Here is a 17,441-nt window from a genome sequence, read left to right as displayed (position 1 = left end):
CGATAGTTTTAAATGGTGCCAAAAGATTTTAGCAACATTTTTATTAAGTGTTAAAAAAATATTACTAAAGATCACATGTGAATGCAGTGGTAATTTTGAAATAGTGACAAGAATGGATGTTCGTGTTGGTGCTCATTTTGGTTGTGAATCTGCAAGATTTAAGACTGAAGCCTAGATAAGAAACATTAGGTCTAAAATCCTAGTTCAAGGTGACATTTGACTGGGCTCAAAGTGAGGACTAGGTCTAAATGAAGAGCAGAAGGGAGGTCTCAGATCCTTCTTCAAGGTAACATATTAGCATGGGGTTGGACCTACATTATAGTCAAGGTGTGAAAGCATACTCCCTCATTTAAAAAAAAAATCAAGTGATTTTTTTATTTTACGAAAAATTGTAAAGAAAACTTATATTTTTATATTTTATCTCCTTTAATTTTATATACATTTAAACCCAGTTATTTCCTTTACCAAAGGACTTTACCATTGAGTTTCATATGCTTTGGAAAGAGTCTAGGCCCCTTGCAAGGTGATCTAGTCAAAAGTATGTACCTCAACACCAAACACTACTATATAAAAAGACTTTAACATCATTTTTAAAAAAATTCAACATCGACTTAGAATCGATGTTAAAACTATCATCATTGAAAGCAAACATTTTTTCAACATCAATTTTAAAATCAATGTTGAAAATCATTATCTACATCGATTTTGATTGAAACCGATGTAAAATGTGAATAAAATTATGTATTCTAAAGTACCTTCTACAACGATTATGAAAAAATAAATATTGAATATTATATACATCAGTTTTTGGCAATAGATGCAGTAGAATTCAGTTAATATATTATAAACTTTTGCTTTAGATTTTATATATTATAAACTAATTCTTTTACTCTGCACAAGTTATATAGAGATTTTATACACTAATAAAGGAAATTAATTTACTTAGGCACTAAATTTGTCTACAATATTTTATATCAAATACATGTAACAAAATGATGTATATGCATTTTACACCAAATATCAAATGGGCTAATAAAGTTGCCAAGCCTAGTAACTCTTATGGGGTTTGATGTCTTTCTAGTTATGTCACGAAGATTTATGGACCTCTAAAGTAAATTGCTTTGTAAACATCTCAAAAAGAGACTCTAATATGCGCAGCAACACATCAAACACAAATGAAACTCAGTTAGTGTGCGCCGTAAATTCATATGCAGTATGTATATTTTAACACCCCTTAGTAATATGATCTGCTTTAGTCAACTGGAAAAAGATTTATGCAACCAACCAAAAACAAAACCTAGGAAAAGCAGCAGGAATCAAACCAAATAGCAAGTAATGTACAACAGCAAGTATGCTTTTAATGATGTGTAAGAAATGTTCTCAAAGGTACAAGTGTGAGAACGAGCCTAAGAACCCACGAAGAGCTTCCGTTAGTTTATTGTCATGACTACAGACATATTTCTGGAGAGTGGCACATCAATGAATAAAATGAAGATTTACATTTACAGCCACAGATCAAGTGTTCTCATCCACATATCCACGGGTATCTTCAACAACTTTTGTCCAGACGTTTGCTATTTTCTCAGCATACCCCACCTAAAGATAGCATATAAAAATTGGCATCTGAGCCGACAAATTACAAAAGCTGACTGAAAATACAGTTTTTTATTTTCATTAATTTAACCATAAGAATACAAGCACGCACACACCTGCGAATTTCAATGCAGTTAAACCACTCTCAAACTAATTTTAAAAGCATAGACAAGTAGAACAGTAGACTCTTGTCTCTAGCTTCTCAAGCATGCTCTCACAATTTTAACATCTTAACTAAGAGATCAACGGATGTTACAAACCAACTGAATTCAAGAATAGAATAAAAGATAGAAAGAACAAGAATGAATTTGTTATTGGAGAATGGAATATGAACAGAAAAATGAGAACTTTTTTTTTTTCTCAAGCCTCAATGGCTTCATGTGATGTTGTATGATACTTCTAGTTTTAAACCCACATCTCTTTAGATGTTGCTTAGAAGGCAACACTGTAAGTAGAACCTCAGCACTTAAACTTTGCCGACTTTTACATATTTAGGCTTGATGTGTTTGATTTTGTGTTTCGTGCATTTGGTTTTGAGCATTAGACATTTATTAGAGTTGGGATACGTTATATTTACATATTAAACAATTTATATGTTTGATATTCTGTATGCTGATGCCATGTCTCAGTTGCATGCACTGTGGGTCCATGTTTCTTCAGGGGGGGGCACTGCACCAAAATTTATATATGACATTGATGTTGTACATCTTAAAAAGATGGACTTCATCAAATTATTAAGGGCTGTAGGTGTTGACTGATGTGTACAAGAAGGCTAATGACTTCATATCTCAAGTGGACAATACTACTACAACAACAACAACAATAACCAAGACACTTGGTGAGATCAAATGACACCATGAAGTTCTACTGTGAAACATCTCAATAGACAAACTATTGACCTCTAGATCCTTCTTAATCGATTCTCATGTACCTTTTTCTCGGTCTCCCTCTACCCCTAGCTACTGGGCTACTCTCCATCTAATCTACTCTCCTAATTGGGGCTTCTATAGGTCTTCTCCATGTATGCCGAAGCCACCTAAGGCAAGACTATAACATGACAAGTTTTCGTGTGGACAAGGTCACAACTTTATTGTCTGAACAAACACTGGGAGAAACAAAAAAGCTAATCAAATAAGAACATGCGTTTTCTCCAACCAAATTTCAACTTTCTCTCCTAAAAAATTTATTGAGTTTATCACTTTGCTTATTAAATCCCTATCATATAACTATTTCTAACTAGTTTTCTTTTTTCTTTTTTGGTAAATACTACAGCAGATTTTCTTGATCCCAAGGAAATCATCTCATTAATTTTTCTTCATCTCATTGAAACTTCTAGTCATAATAAGCTAATCCATTTGCTCTTACTTTCTAATCTTTCTCTTTCCTCATGCTTCCCTCTCGTTGCAAGCATAGCATCGTCTAAAACTAATACATTACTTCTCTTTAGCAAACAGTCATGTTCACATCTAAATGAACTTGTTCAGACAGACAGACACTTGCATGATCTATCAATTATCTAGTAGTTACTCCACTGACATTACAAGAGACATATGTCAACAAAAAAAACTGTAACACTAATTTATCTCAGCAAAAACACTCAACAAAATAGAAAGTGTTTATATGTAGGTATAGAGTGGAAACCATTAAAAGAAAATACAGTTTCAACTTAAGGAGGAATTTAAAAAGAAAAGATATATATAATTATATCATATACCTGATTAACTACAAATCCTTTCAGCATGTTTAAGAAGTCAGCCTGCCTCTCTTTATCAAGCCTTTCAAGTTCATTCCTATTGTTTTCCTGCATTGGCAGCATTATTGTCCATTATCCAAAATATAGACAAAGTAAACTAAAAATAAATTCAGAATACAGACAGCCTACATTTTAGGATTGGACTTAGACATGGTATATCCAAACATAATAATTATAAACGAGATGCTATCAGCAGAGCCAAACCAGATTGCATGAAATATAACCTAACCGATGTTAGATGATGAGGAAGAAGTAAAAATGAGATAAAAGATCATTCCATATAAAGCAATGCTGCCAACAGATCGCTACATAAGAAGCACATAATCATTTGCATGTAGCCTTCATAACAAAAACTGTGTACAAAGCAGAGTTAAAGACAGAGCAAAAGATCCCACCTATACCAGATCACATTATCCATTTTATTCAATGGGGTACTCACTGTGATTCCAAATAACAGCGTTTTGAATTGAATTTTTTTTTTTTACTCAAACAGAAAGGATTGAATAAATAAAAAAATTCACATATGTTTGGTATTAAGAATTTCAGGTAGAGGGTTAGTAAATAAGAAGAGAAAAAGGTGGATAACAATAATAAACACAATATATGATTGATATATGTAATAGGTTATAGCACCCAAATCTAAAACTCTTATTTATACTAATTAGGTCATGCACCAATACTATTAGTACAAGCCTGAGCTCAATAAAAATAAGACTAATAACCTTTTTTTTTTTTTTTTGCTCTGCATAAGACTAATAACCTAATACTAATATAAATATCTTAACACTTTCCCTCATGCTTTAGCCCGTGACATGACAAGTAGTAAACCCAAAAATACAAGGCAATAAACCCCAGCCCATCTAGCCAAAAAACTTACACAACTAGTATTCCCCATGAATCACAAATCTCTGCAAAGTCCTAACACAGATAGCTCCTATAATCTCTACACATTTCCCAAGAAAATCTTTGACATTTCTCCTCACTGTCCCCTCAACCACATAAAACTATTTGAAAGCTTATTCAAATAGCATCTTAGTCTGATGCCAAACAGGCCATGCAAAGCTGGAATCCGAATCAAGACAGAACAAAAACTAAAAATGCCTAAGAGAGGCAGAACAGCAATTCAGCAATCAAAAAGGGAAAAAGCAAAAGTTTATTTTGGAGAATGTTGGACCACCCCAAAAAAAACACTGAAGAGATGAAAGGAGTGAAATAGGGTTAAAACACTTACAAGATGTTGGAGATGCACCCAACACACCAAAAACCACAACCAAACCAAAAACACAAGAAGAAGAAACCACAAAAAGTACCAAAGAATCAGCAATAATAGAAAGAAGAAAGGCAGACCCAAAGAGGATATTTGACAGAAAACCTCAAAATCACAGGAGAAACACCATGCAAAATTACTCAAATCACCTCCAACTCCAGTCAAGACAAAATCCAAAAATCAGAAGACGGACTTTGTCTGGAATAAAAACAGAGTTCACCAGAAAATTCTTCAATGCTGGTAGTTAGATTTATAAAACCATTCGAGTACCTTTTACTTAACAGCTTAAGCTTATAGGAGTGGTTTTTGACATAGTATCAGAGTGGTCATAGAGGCACTGAAAAGTTTAAATCATAGACTTTATGTAGCGAAAGAGATAAAGACAAGAAAGGAAAGTAATATTAAGAAGAATAAGATTATTAACAGAGCAGAAGAGAGTCACCAACAACGCATACATGAGAACAGATTCTAGCTTGGATACTGAGGAGAGATACTACAGAAAATAGAGAAGAGACTGTACAACCAAATATGATGAGCTAAATACAAGAGAAAGGTGACTCTCCTCAAGCAGGATTTATCTTACTAATAGTTGGGTCAATTGTCAATACCACGAGTAGAAGCCCTAATAACATCTTAATGCTTAGGAAATGTTTCCATTGTGGATTGGATATAAAACAAGAAGTTGAACAAAACACAACTTCGATGGATAGCATGAAAGAGAAACATTGTCAAGTGTCAACTGAATCATATATGCTTGAGGCATAAATACCATCTTGAAACACAAATTATCCTTAACGCATACAGCTATTTGAAGACAGGCTATTTAGCCAAAGAAACCAATAAAATTTAAAAAAGAGGATGAAACCATACAGCTATTTGAAGACAACCTATCTAGCCCAAGAAACCAATAAAATTCTAAAATGTGGACAAAACCATACAGCTATTTGAAGACAAACCATACCTTGATCCGCTCATATTCTCTAATTGCAACATTCTTAGCATCTTCAGTGACTCTTATAGTTTCTTGTAGCTCCTCCAACTTACGAACCCTTGATTTGTCAGCCCCAAAAATTTTAGATGAGGCCACTTCAAGTTTTTCAGCTCTTGACTGCAAAGAAGACAATTCTGACAGAAGAGTCTGCACCGTCAATAATGCACTTGAACGATCCGAGAATGCACCATGAACAGCCAACATTAATCCAAGATACTCATGAAGCGTATCCTGCTATGCATAAATTGGAAAATCACCAAAATATTTAGTGGGTTGCCCTTTATCGGGAAGCACGATACATATTGTTGCTTAAAACAGACAACTCAATGGAAAATGTATCATTGAAAATTTTGATATAATTTTGTCATATACCAAATGCTTCACAGTCTGAGCATTTAATTCTCGAAACAATCTGCTAGCTTTGACAGCAGCTGTTGCTACACCTTTCATGTCAGCAGCCCGTACCCTCTGAGAGTTCACAATAGCCTCTTCATTCTCATATTTTGTCAATTTAATAAATGCCAGCCCTAGTTCACCCATTGTCTCTCCCATATCTTGCTGTGCTTTGACAAGTGATTCAGCCTACATCAAAATTAGCACATGACTGGAAAATTCATAGGAACCAATAATCATACAATCATAAACATGGTTTTAAAAATTGGTCAGTGTTCACAACATCAGCCGCAATGTCAAGGTTTTTGGGCACACTGCAACCACAATCGCGACCACATCAGCCACATTTGCACGCAATGTAAAGTATTGTGACAATACTACATTGCAACAATAATGCAACCATGATCACAATTTAAAACCTTGGTCATAAGCTCAGTAAAAGAATGTAACACAAGTTAAACAGCTACATACACACAGACTAATGATCTGAAATAGAAACCAACTGTGATTCACCGAAAACATAAAAACCAAATAGCACCTGTTGAGATGCACCAGTGATCTGCTGCTCAAGCTCCTGAATCTTTTCCTTCTTCTCCAAAAACTCCTTATCCTCCTCCACAACGGAAGGCCTGGAACCTCCCCAATCATTGGCCACAGACTGCCTCAACTCCTTGAACAGCCTCATTAAATCCATCCCCCCTCTCGCCGGCTGCATAACCTCATGCGGCGCAAGCACACTCTCCCCCATCAGCTGCTTGGGAAGCTTCGCCGCACCGTCGAGCACCCTCGACGCCACGTCGGTGGTCGTCGGCAGCGGCAGCCTCCCCTGCACCTGCAAAAACACCCTGAACTCGTCGCTCTTCCTGATCACCGGATGCGCTGCGAGCCGCCGCAGGTACTTCTCCAGCGCCATTCTTCTCTGCTCCACGAACTCCTGCTTCTGCATCACCTGGCTCTCCACCACGCTCTTGTCCGGCCTCGGGGGAATGAAGAACCCACGGTACGCCTCCGCCAGCCGGTCGGAGAGCGTCACCACGTCGCGGAACCGCCGCCGGACCGCAAAGTCGGCGCCTCCGGCGCCAAATTCCGGAATGTTAGTCTTTGTGGTGATCAAGTAGGTCACGTAATTGTTGCTGCCAGGAACAATCGAATTCGAGGTTTCTTGCTCCTTGACAGGGTTCGAAACTGTTATCTTCAAATACTCCGAACTCGAAGACGGAGATCGAGAGAGGGAAATTGGCGAAGATGGAGACTCGATGCCGTTAGTGTCGCCGTCGAAGGGCGTGAAAACGGCTTCGGCGTAGGAGGGAGGGTCAAGGTAAGAGGAGGCGTCGGGGGAGCTGGGGTTTGGGGAGAGGAGGGGATCGGAGTCGGCGGGGGTGGCGAGGATCGGCGGCGAGAGAGGGTGGTGGTGGTGAGACTCGGAGAGCGTGGACATGGCGCTGCGGTAATTGGAGGAGAACGGTGATGTTGCGGCGGTATCATCGTTACCGTTGTTGCCGGCGGCGGCGGCGTCGTCGTCGTGGAGTACGAGGTTTTCCATTTCGTCACGGGGCACGGAGAGAGGGTGGTCCTCCATCATTGTGGTTGGTGAATGAGAATTTGGGAAATTCTGGAATCGAAAGTGAGGCAAGTGTTGATGGAGCTTGCAGCTTGCTGCTTGCAAGATGGATGATGATGGACGAGGAGAGAGGGATTAGGGTGAGATTCGCATTAGGGATTTGGGAGAGTCACTGTGTGAGGGGACTGGGAGCTGTTGGCTAACGTGCGCCGAGGTGTGATGAGTTGGAATCCTGAGGTTGAAGAAGACCATGCAGGGACCAGATGCACCACTCAGATTAGGTCAGTATACGTGGAAAAATTAAAATCCAAACTAATTGCAAGTAAATTTTCGTTGCCTACCTAAAAAAAAACCAGAGAGAGAGTCAGAAAAACAAGTATAACCTGCCAGGTTCTGTAGGAGAGAAGTTTGATTAATCATGATGAAAAAATCGATTTCTGAAAATGATGATTCCTGAGAATATCTAACAATGTTTGATTAATCTTTATATATTTTTTGAAAATTAAAATAAAAAAATTTTCCACCTAAAAAGGTGGGATTCTCATTTTCCTCCTTAAAAATATTTTTATTTTTAAAAAAAATGAGTTAAAATTAATTTATGTGAATCATAATATTGTAATAATCTTTTTTTATTAATTAGATACTAAACATAACATAAGAATCATAACTTTCCATTTTAAAATTCTTGAATCCCCTTAATTGGAATGTCTTATACTACCATAATGATAAACGTGTAATATTAAAGAATAGGAACAATATTAACATTAACATTAATATCAAAATACATTTTGTTTTAGTATTTGAATTTCCTATTTTGATGATTTCTGGCGTATCTTTCCATAGGTCGATGCCTATACTATTGTTTAAAAAAGATTGTGAATTAAAAAATATTGAATTTAAGTTTAGGGTAAACTATAATTCAACACTTCATGTTGTTTGAGCCAAAAACATTTCACCTTTCACTTATTAGGAAGTTTTCCATTTTTTTTATTTATATTTTAACACGTAATTTTATTAGCATACTTTTCATTCACTTTTTAACGGTGCAAGTTAAATTTAAAGGAGAAAAACATTAATTTTTTTATTCTTCGTATTTTTACTCTATAATGTTGTTACGTGTCTATTTGACGTGTGTTTTCTTCTCTAACACCAAGGTACACCCATTCTGGCACATAAGCCAATTAAAAGAAAACATATTACTCCACCACAAAAATCCAAAGCAAAGAAGTCAATTAGAATGAGGAATTAATCTCAAGTCGTCTCTACTTAAGAACTAAGATACATCTAACTCCAGACTTGCAATATGATGAAACATCATAATCTTAAATGAAAGAGGTAATTTCATTGAGTTAACAAACTATCAAGTAAATACTGATAATAAAAATATCTATCAAGTAAATTGAACGTTAGGATATAGAAATTACAAACACATCTTCAAATAGAATTCAAATTACAGAAAGCAGTATTTCATAATTATATGTTACAGACAAGTCAGCATAATAGAGAAATATTTGTTCTTTCATCTAAAAAAATATAAATTTGTTTAATGCTAAGGTGAATTGATAAGGAAAGTGCAAATGCATCCAATTTGTTCAATGAATTGGCTTTGTGATTATCTGAATGTATCCTATTCCTTACAGTATGTTTGTTTTAGAAAGAAAAAAAATTGTTTACGAACACTTTGTGTTAATCTATACTTAGAGAAATATAGTCATATAGATGAGTGATATTTTTTTATAGCAAACCCCAATATATAAATGAGAACAGAAAAAACAATTACAAAAGGAGCTAGGGGGCAAATAAAGAGTTTCAATTAATTAATAGTGATGAGTGATATAATTTAATAAAATAAATAAATTCTGTAAAAGAAATAAGATAAAATAAATAGTGTCAAATGTTAATTAAGTGTATGTAATATATATGTGAATGTTCAAATATTTTTACTGTTTAATTTAACACATCACTTTCAAAAGCACATTTAATGTTAATCATTCATTCATAGTGAATTGGCATTAAATGTCATTCAATATTAAGATAAACATATATATAATAAATATTTTTTCATCCTTTTATATTCTTGGAGATGTTGTGTTGCTACTATTCTAGGAGCTACTTAAAGAAAATTTAACAATTTTCTTGAATGTCTTCTAGCTACTAAGCAATTATGTTAACTTAGTTAACTTCCTTTTCAATGCTCATACAAATTGTTGTGGACTAAAATTCAAAAAAATGTATAAAGATTTTAACCTCAAGGATTTATCTACTATTAAGAGACACCATCATGTATGATCCTTACTTTTGTACCACCAAGTAAGTAGATTAATTAATGTGTGATTGTTTCAACTTAACTAAAGTTTTAGATTCGAATCCTTTGTATGCATCTATATTTCATACCCTATAAAGAGAAGTAACCCCTAGGTGAGATCATCACATTCTACTCCCTCTATATTTCATACCTATAACTTATTTGTTAACTTACACTTCAAAGTGTCATTAAGTGAAGAAAGATTTACCTTTTTCCGGCAGAACATGGTTAACACAAAGAAAAGTCATTGTAATAACAACTTGAAAACTAAGAATCCAATTTAATGGCCTAGATAGGCAACATGAAGAGCATCAAAATAAAATAAGAGAAAAACACCTAAAAACAAGGAACTAATGACTAAAGAAATTAGTTTATATGCGAATGTTAGGAAAGAAGAAAGAAGAGTGTCAAAACAAAAAAAAAGCATAAAAAGAGAAAAAAAAAATTATATATAAGTATATAACTAACAACTTAGAACTAAAGATATTGGTTGCTAATCAAGTTCCATTTATTGAGCACATGAAAAAAAGAAAACAAGAAAGAGGCAAAGAAAAACAAAGAAGTGAATCAATCCCAAAATAGTAAGAGCCCCAATAACCCTCCCCTAAAGCTTTTCCGCATTATGATTAGGGTAAAAGTCTGAACATTGTTGGATGTCTCCATCCTTTTAAAAAAGAAAAACATGAAAAACCTTATGCTGAAGAATTAGCTTTTGATAAACCTAGAAGAGTATAATGGCATCATAGACCCTTAACACATCAATGAATTTTTCTTGACTATGGTCTTCCAAGGAGAAACTGTGCCCATCATGTGTAGGGAGTTTCCCAAGGCAACACGCTCATGGTTCACCTCACTGCCATAGAATTTTATTGAATTCTTAAGACAAGTTGGAGCATCAACTCAAATTACACTTCACTACTAACAAGGAACAACACAAGTCATCCCACTGGCTTGTGCACATATACTACAAGACTTGAAAGAATCTTTTTGAGATCTTATTACTCAATTTTGGTTAAAGGTTGTAGCATTACTTTCTACCTTCTTTAATTGATAATCACAAGCATTACTTTTTACCCTCTTTGTCAAATATATAATCTTATTATCTTCTTCTATAGCTTTCATTTTCATTGTTAAATCATACAGTTGTTTTTCTCTTTTTTAGGGACTATTTCTTTTTTTCCTCAAAGAACGTCTTATCTTCCTTATTTATCAAAACTTTATACCTTATTTATAACTTCTTGGTTGGTAAGAATATTTTTCTAGTTTTGTCAAAGTTAATCTTTTAGCATAATCTAAATTAGGTTATGATTAACATGTGACATTTGAATTTTAATTTATGAAATTGATTTTCTACTATCTCAACTCACTATCTTATAGTGACAGCTCCATGTTATTAGTGTCTTATCCGATAGTTTGGGAGTGTTTCCATGCACTACCACTTTTATTATAAAAAAAAAAAAAAAAAAAAGAAGAAGAACAAAGACAGAGCATCTTAACATTTTAAATCATTAATGTTAAAGTATTATTGAAAACTTTATTCAACAAATGTGAACTTTTATATGACAAACTGCTCCTCTCACACTTCTTTTTCAAAGGATCCAGGTTCGTTTCATTTTGATGGATGTTGATTGATTTATCCACTTCTACTGAACTTGACCCTTCGGAGTAAAAGCAATCCAGATTTGTAGCATTATCCAATCTCGTGATTGGCCTTAATGTCTTATATTCAACAGGAACATGAATATTAATAGCAGAGCAACTAGGTCGGAAAGAAACTTATCTATTGTCTATTGAGCTTTTGAAATTCAGAGTTTGACATTGATGTTATGCTGCTGTAATTTGACAAGGAATATTGAGGCTTAAGCGCCTAAGAAAACCAAGCTCATGTATAGCTCTACATGATATTGATAAACACGTTACACGTGGTATTCGAAAATGGTTATGGTTAGAACTTAACAAATTAATAATTCATAATTGATTATATCGTTCTAAAGTCAGGTGGCAGCCTACCTAATACATGAATATTAGGGTGACCAATCAATACACTAACGACATTACAGGTACCATTTACAAAGAAAACATCGAAAGTAAGCGTATCAAACCTGCTTCATTTGAAATAAAAATAAACAGATTGTGTAAAAGTGGTGTGCTAATTAAATAAATTTGTGCCAGGATTGATGAATATACAAAAACTCGTTCTGCTTTAGAAATCAGTCTAAATTATTGTGAAAGTCAACAATTTTATCCATGATAACCTATGACTAGATGAAAGTATTAACTTCTACATTATATTAATGCATTCTAATTAAATAGTCAACTAGACAATATATGTATCAAGATGTTTTTACTATGAGACTTATTGAGTTCATGTTTTCCATTTGTAGCTGGATCACACCTTCATTAATTTGCTACTTTAATTGCTATCCTTGTGGCCATTTGACCCTTGCATTCATGTTCTGTTCAGCTTAGCTAATGTATTGTGAGTGAGTGAGTGAGTGAAGGTGTTAAATCCACTCTCTTTTTTTTTTTGGCTAATGAAAATTAAGCACTGTTTCAGCTAATAACTTTAGTATAGTCAACCAAACACGGAACTACTACTCTTTGCACTACCGAACCAAACCAAACCAAAATTCAACCCGACCTTAACTGCCCCTTATTTTAACTTCTTTTCAGTTATCTTTTCTTCCAAGGTTGATAAGATGCTCCTATGTTTCACTGTGAGAACATAATAAATAAACATAGGAAATATAGACTTGTGTGTTTAGGAAAATGCATGATCGTGTGGACCATATTGGCGTTTGAATTGTTGAACAGACGATCTGATTTCACAAACACCTTTTCTTTCTTTTTTGGGTACGAATTTAAAACAAACTTTTTTAACAGTGCACGAAAAAGACCAATTACTAATTAAAATTTCTCAAATTTTACTGATTTGGGAGTACTTTCCTTTCATTGAAAAATACGATGCTGCAACTTCTATTACATTAGAGATTAATATAACTTAAATCGTGGTTATCAGTATTTCTTCTCTATTCTACACCAAAATTAAAACTTTTTCTTTAGGTAAAAGAAACACGGAACTTTTTCTTAACAGAGGGAGAGGAGGGATTTTCATAAATTTTTGTTGTATGGTTCAAAATTAAGAAAGAGGGGGGAGGACTAATGTTTCTCCTTACTCAATTTTGACTTCTTCAAAATTCAAGGGATTCAGAGAAAAGAAAGGAAATTTTGCATTAACTAGAATAAATTATTTTGAAGGTTAGATCCTAATAAATATTCAAATTTTATGTTTTTTTATAATTTTTTTACATAAATCCTTAATAAAATAATAATTTTTATTTTGGTTCTTGAATTTTTTTTTAGTCTATGATAAAATAACAAATTTATCTAAAATACTAATAACAAATGAAAAAATATCAAAAAATAAATATAAAATTCGTTAATTTATTAGGGACTAAAAATAAAATAATCAAGGATAAAAACAATTGTTTTATTAGGAAGAAAAAAGATTTTTTTTTATTAGGAACAAACATGAAATTCGGATATTTAGTAAGAATGACAAACTTATTTTAACCTATTTTTAATTTAATACACGCAAGGGAATGAAGAGTATTTACTAGTTATCTTAAGAAGCACTTTCTGAAGATGATTTGTTAATAGTTCATATGTATTCTCGTACATAATGTTCCCTGCAATATATCTAAACCACAGAATCTAGCATTTATTCCACAGCTGATTGCGCTAGTGGGTGCACCAAATTCTCAGTGAGGTTAGACTAACAATCCTAAATTATTAAGTGTACTGTTAACTCATTAAATAATGGCCAAAACGATCCTCTTTCAAAGTTAAAACAAGGTTTAATCTAGGCATTTCCCGCTTTATCATTCTATAAATAGCTATACCTTAGACCAAATGCCACATAACTCAAGTAACTCCATTGACAACAATGAAGACTTACCACCTCCCTGGAAAGTCATGGTTCTCTTGGTTCTTACTTGGCCTACTTTCAATCATTGCTTCCCTTGCTTCAGCTGCAGAGAATCATTACCATGAGTTTGTTGTAAATGTTTTTTATTTAATGTGATGATCACCCAATATTTGTCATCAGTTTCCAAGTATGACTTGCAGCAATTCTTAATTGTAATTACTAATTACTTCAATGTTTGATTGAAACAGATCCAAACTGTGCCAGTGAAGAGGCTGTGCAGAACCCAAAACATACTCACAGTAAATGGGCAGTTTCCTGGCCCAACAGTGGAAGCAAGAAATGGAGATTCTCTTGCAATCAAAGTAGTAAATGCTGGACCATACAACATCTCCATCCACTGGTAAATAGCATCATCATTTATCCTCACTTAAATTTCATGCCAAGTCATTTTATTTTACCCTTCAGTCAGAACTATTTCCCTATAGAAGTTGAATTAACCTTTTAATTCACTATGCTAATGATTTGGACACAACTTGTGCTCCATGTATGCCATTTAATAAAATTCTTTATCTTTGCCTTTCAAAAATAAAAATAAAAAATCACTATGCTAATGATACATACTTGAAAATTGAAATCTTATGTGTCCTTTTCATCAGGCATGGATTAAGGATGTTGAGAAATCCATGGGCAGATGGGCCTAGTTATGTGACTCAGTGTCCCATTCAACCAGGGGGAAGTTACACATACCGCTTTACAATCCAAAACCAAGAGGGGACACTATGGTGGCATGCTCACACTGGCTTCCTAAGAGCCACTGTGTATGGAGCTCTCATCATTTATCCAAAATTGGGTTCTCCTTATCCTTTCTCTATGCCTAAGAGAGAATATCCCCTCCTTCTAGGTACATCGCTAAAGCCATCACTTATTCTGCTCGATTAAGTACTATAATTTCCTTAGCAGTAACTTTTACTCAATAGTGGACACTTCAAAAAATGCTGAACTCTTCATTTTTCCAAAAGCAATGATAATTCCATAACAATTGTATTATGATGATGCACAGCGGAATGGTTTGATAGGGATCCAATGGTTCTCTTAAGGCAGACACAATTCACAGGAGCACCTCCAAATGTATCTGTTGCATACACAATTAATGGTCAACCTGGAGATCTCTATAGATGTTCAAGTCAAGGTTTGGAATCATTCTACTCTTTCTAGAGCCATAACTTCCATGCAGATTTTGCATTCTCTTATGATATACACATGGCTAAAATGATACCATAAACATACAATTCAGAAACTGTGCGAGTTCCGGTAGATGCTGGCGAGACAATTCTCTTGAGAATCATCAACAGTGCACTCAACCAAGAACTCTTCTTCGCAATTGCCAACCACAGGATGACTGTTGTTGCTACAGATGCTGCTTACACCAAGCCTTTCACCACCAATGTCCTCATGATTGGTCCTGGTCAGACAATCAATGTCCTGGTCACTGCTGATCAAACCCCCGGGCGATACTACATGGCAGCACGCGCATATCAAACTGCGATGAATGCTGCATTTGACAACACTACCACCACTGCAATCCTAGAATACAAATCAGCCAGCTGCAGCAAAAAAAATGGACAACTTCCTAGACCAATACTGCCAGTATTGCCGGCTTTCAATGATACTGCCACTGCAACAGCATACACAACTGGGATCAGAGGCCTTTCCAAAATCAATGTCTTCACAAAAGTTGATGTGAACCTATACTTCATTGTTGGGTTGGGGCTAATCAACTGCACAAATCCTAATAGTCCAAGGTGCCAAGGACCAAATGGAACCCGATTCGCGGCCAGCATAAACAATCATTCCTTTGTGCTCCCAACAACCACCTCCTTAATGCAAGCCTACTATAACGGTATCCCTGGTGTCTTCACCACAGATTTTCCTCCAGTTCCTCCTTTACAATTCAATTACACCGGCAATGTACCCCGGGGACTGTGGACTCCTGCCAGAGGAACTAAGCTCTTCAAGTTGAAGTATGGTTCCAATGTTCAAATTGTTCTGCAGGACACAAGCATAGTGACTACTGAGGATCACCCTATGCATATTCATGGATTCCACTTCTTTGTAGTTGGTTCCGGCTTTGGCAACTTCAACCCAGCAACAGATCCTGCAAGGTTTAACCTTGTAGACCCACCTGTGAGGAACACCATTGGAACACCACCAGGAGGATGGGTGGCCATTCGTTTTGTGGCTGATAATCCAGGTAGCAATAGCATATTTACTCACATAAATGTTCTCTATCTTGCAGAGTTCATATTATGGACAAAACTTAGACGTAGATCAAAAGTGTTTTCAGTGTTATTCTCCTATCAGAATTAGAGTTTCACCTCGATAATTTATGTTGACTTTTAATACAAACCTTTATTATGCAAAATTCCTAAGTAAAAGTCCAATTCTGATTGGAGAATGACACCAGAAGTACCTAAGGAATGCATCTAAGTTTTCTCCTTGTACTATTTGGCTTAGCATTGCATACTAACCAATTATGTGATTTTTTTCCCTATTGCAAATCAGGAATTTGGTTCTTGCATTGTCACATAGACTCACATCTGAATTGGGGTCTGGCAACGGCACTTTTGGTAGAGAATGGAGTTGGTCCATCACAGTCAGTTATTCCTCCACCCCCGGATCTGCCTCAGTGTTAAGATCAACAAAGCATCATTAGTCATAAATTTTATGTTCCTCAATTATTGGCTTGTTGTTTTACGAGGTCTTTAAATACTTGCTAAATAGACAGTATTTGTCTGTGTTGTTTCAAGGTCCAGAATTGGACCATGCTCAATTGAGCAGCTATGTTTGTGTTTTTCTTGATTGGATGCAAGTGGTAGTGCTTTAATCTTTTAGAACATAAAATAGCATAGCGTGTGATCTCTCGTCATTACTATAAAGAGTTACTATTTTTCTTTTACAAGTGTTCATGCATAGCACAACAGTTCCACATTTGAAGACATCAAGTTTAATAATGAACTAAAGAAAATATATATCATAAAAGAAATAGCAAATGCTTTCCTAATAGATAAGCACGTAGGTAGTATAGTAATGTACACTCTGCCAAGCATTTTATATATTTGTTGATGCTAACTTACTGTTGAAAACAAATATTGAACTAAGCTGGAAGAAAAACGTGAAACTCATGTTTCTGAGAAGAAAAATATCAGGTGGTGCAGTGAAAAGCTACGCTTGGCTCTTGATGATCAAAACTGCAACTCATCTTATTAAATGCACGTGAGGGCTTATATATGTACAAGCACGAGAGTGGTTACAACAGAAATAACTATCATAACTAACTCTAACAAGATGCTGTTAAGATCCCCCCCTCAAGCTGGGAATGGATATTCATCATTCCCAGCTTGGTACAAAGGTGTTGAAAAATAGAAGGAGATAAAGCCTTGGTGAAGATATCTGCGAGTTGCATAGAGGATGAAACCGGAAGAAGCTTTATGAGACCCATGGTGACTTTGTGACGGACAATATGGCAATCGATCTCGATGTGCTTCGTGCGTTCGTGAAAGACAGGATTTGTTGCTATCTGAATTGCGGATTGATTATCACAATACAAGGTAGCGGTTGATGAATGTGATACGGAAGTCTTGGAGGAGGTA

General features: G+C 35.1%; 2 protein-coding genes across 4 annotated transcripts; one reads left to right on the top strand and one right to left on the bottom strand.

The window, feature by feature from the left end:
• Positions 1 to 1,333: 1,333 nt before the first annotated feature.
• On the bottom strand, positions 1,334 to 8,008 carry LOC100803157 (sorting nexin 2B). Of its 3 annotated transcripts, none has more exons than XM_014767138.3 (6): positions 7,900 to 7,978; positions 6,536 to 7,790; positions 5,977 to 6,186; positions 5,575 to 5,838; positions 3,308 to 3,394; positions 1,334 to 1,596 (listed from the first exon to the last, which is right to left on the bottom strand). In XM_014767138.3, exons 2-6 carry the CDS (start codon positions 7,577 to 7,579, stop codon positions 1,516 to 1,518), a joined length of 1,686 nt encoding a protein of 561 aa, XP_014622624.1. In that variant the 5' UTR covers positions 7,580 to 7,790; positions 7,900 to 7,978; the 3' UTR covers positions 1,334 to 1,515. The 3 variants fall into 3 exon arrangements, with proteins under 3 accessions (XP_014622624.1, XP_014622625.1, XP_003544904.1); XM_014767139.3 differs by having other exon boundaries at positions 7,942 to 7,957; XM_003544856.5 differs by having other exon boundaries at positions 5,575 to 5,835; positions 6,536 to 8,008.
• A 5,754-nt stretch (positions 8,009 to 13,762) lies between these two features.
• On the top strand, positions 13,763 to 16,743 carry LOC100786719 (laccase-3). Its single transcript, XM_006596380.4, has 6 exons — positions 13,763 to 13,923; positions 14,040 to 14,191; positions 14,448 to 14,692; positions 14,852 to 14,980; positions 15,086 to 16,042; positions 16,354 to 16,743. Exons 1-6 carry the CDS (start codon positions 13,810 to 13,812, stop codon positions 16,482 to 16,484), a joined length of 1,728 nt encoding a protein of 575 aa, XP_006596443.1. The 5' UTR covers positions 13,763 to 13,809; the 3' UTR covers positions 16,485 to 16,743.
• The last annotated feature ends 698 nt before the right edge of the window (positions 16,744 to 17,441 follow it).

The sequence above is a fragment of the Glycine max genome, chromosome 14 (assembly GCF_000004515.6).
Source record: "Glycine max cultivar Williams 82 chromosome 14, Glycine_max_v4.0, whole genome shotgun sequence".
In the NCBI taxonomy this organism is placed as follows: domain Eukaryota; kingdom Viridiplantae; phylum Streptophyta; class Magnoliopsida; order Fabales; family Fabaceae; genus Glycine; species Glycine max.
This window is presented reverse-complemented; position numbering and strand designations above follow the sequence as displayed.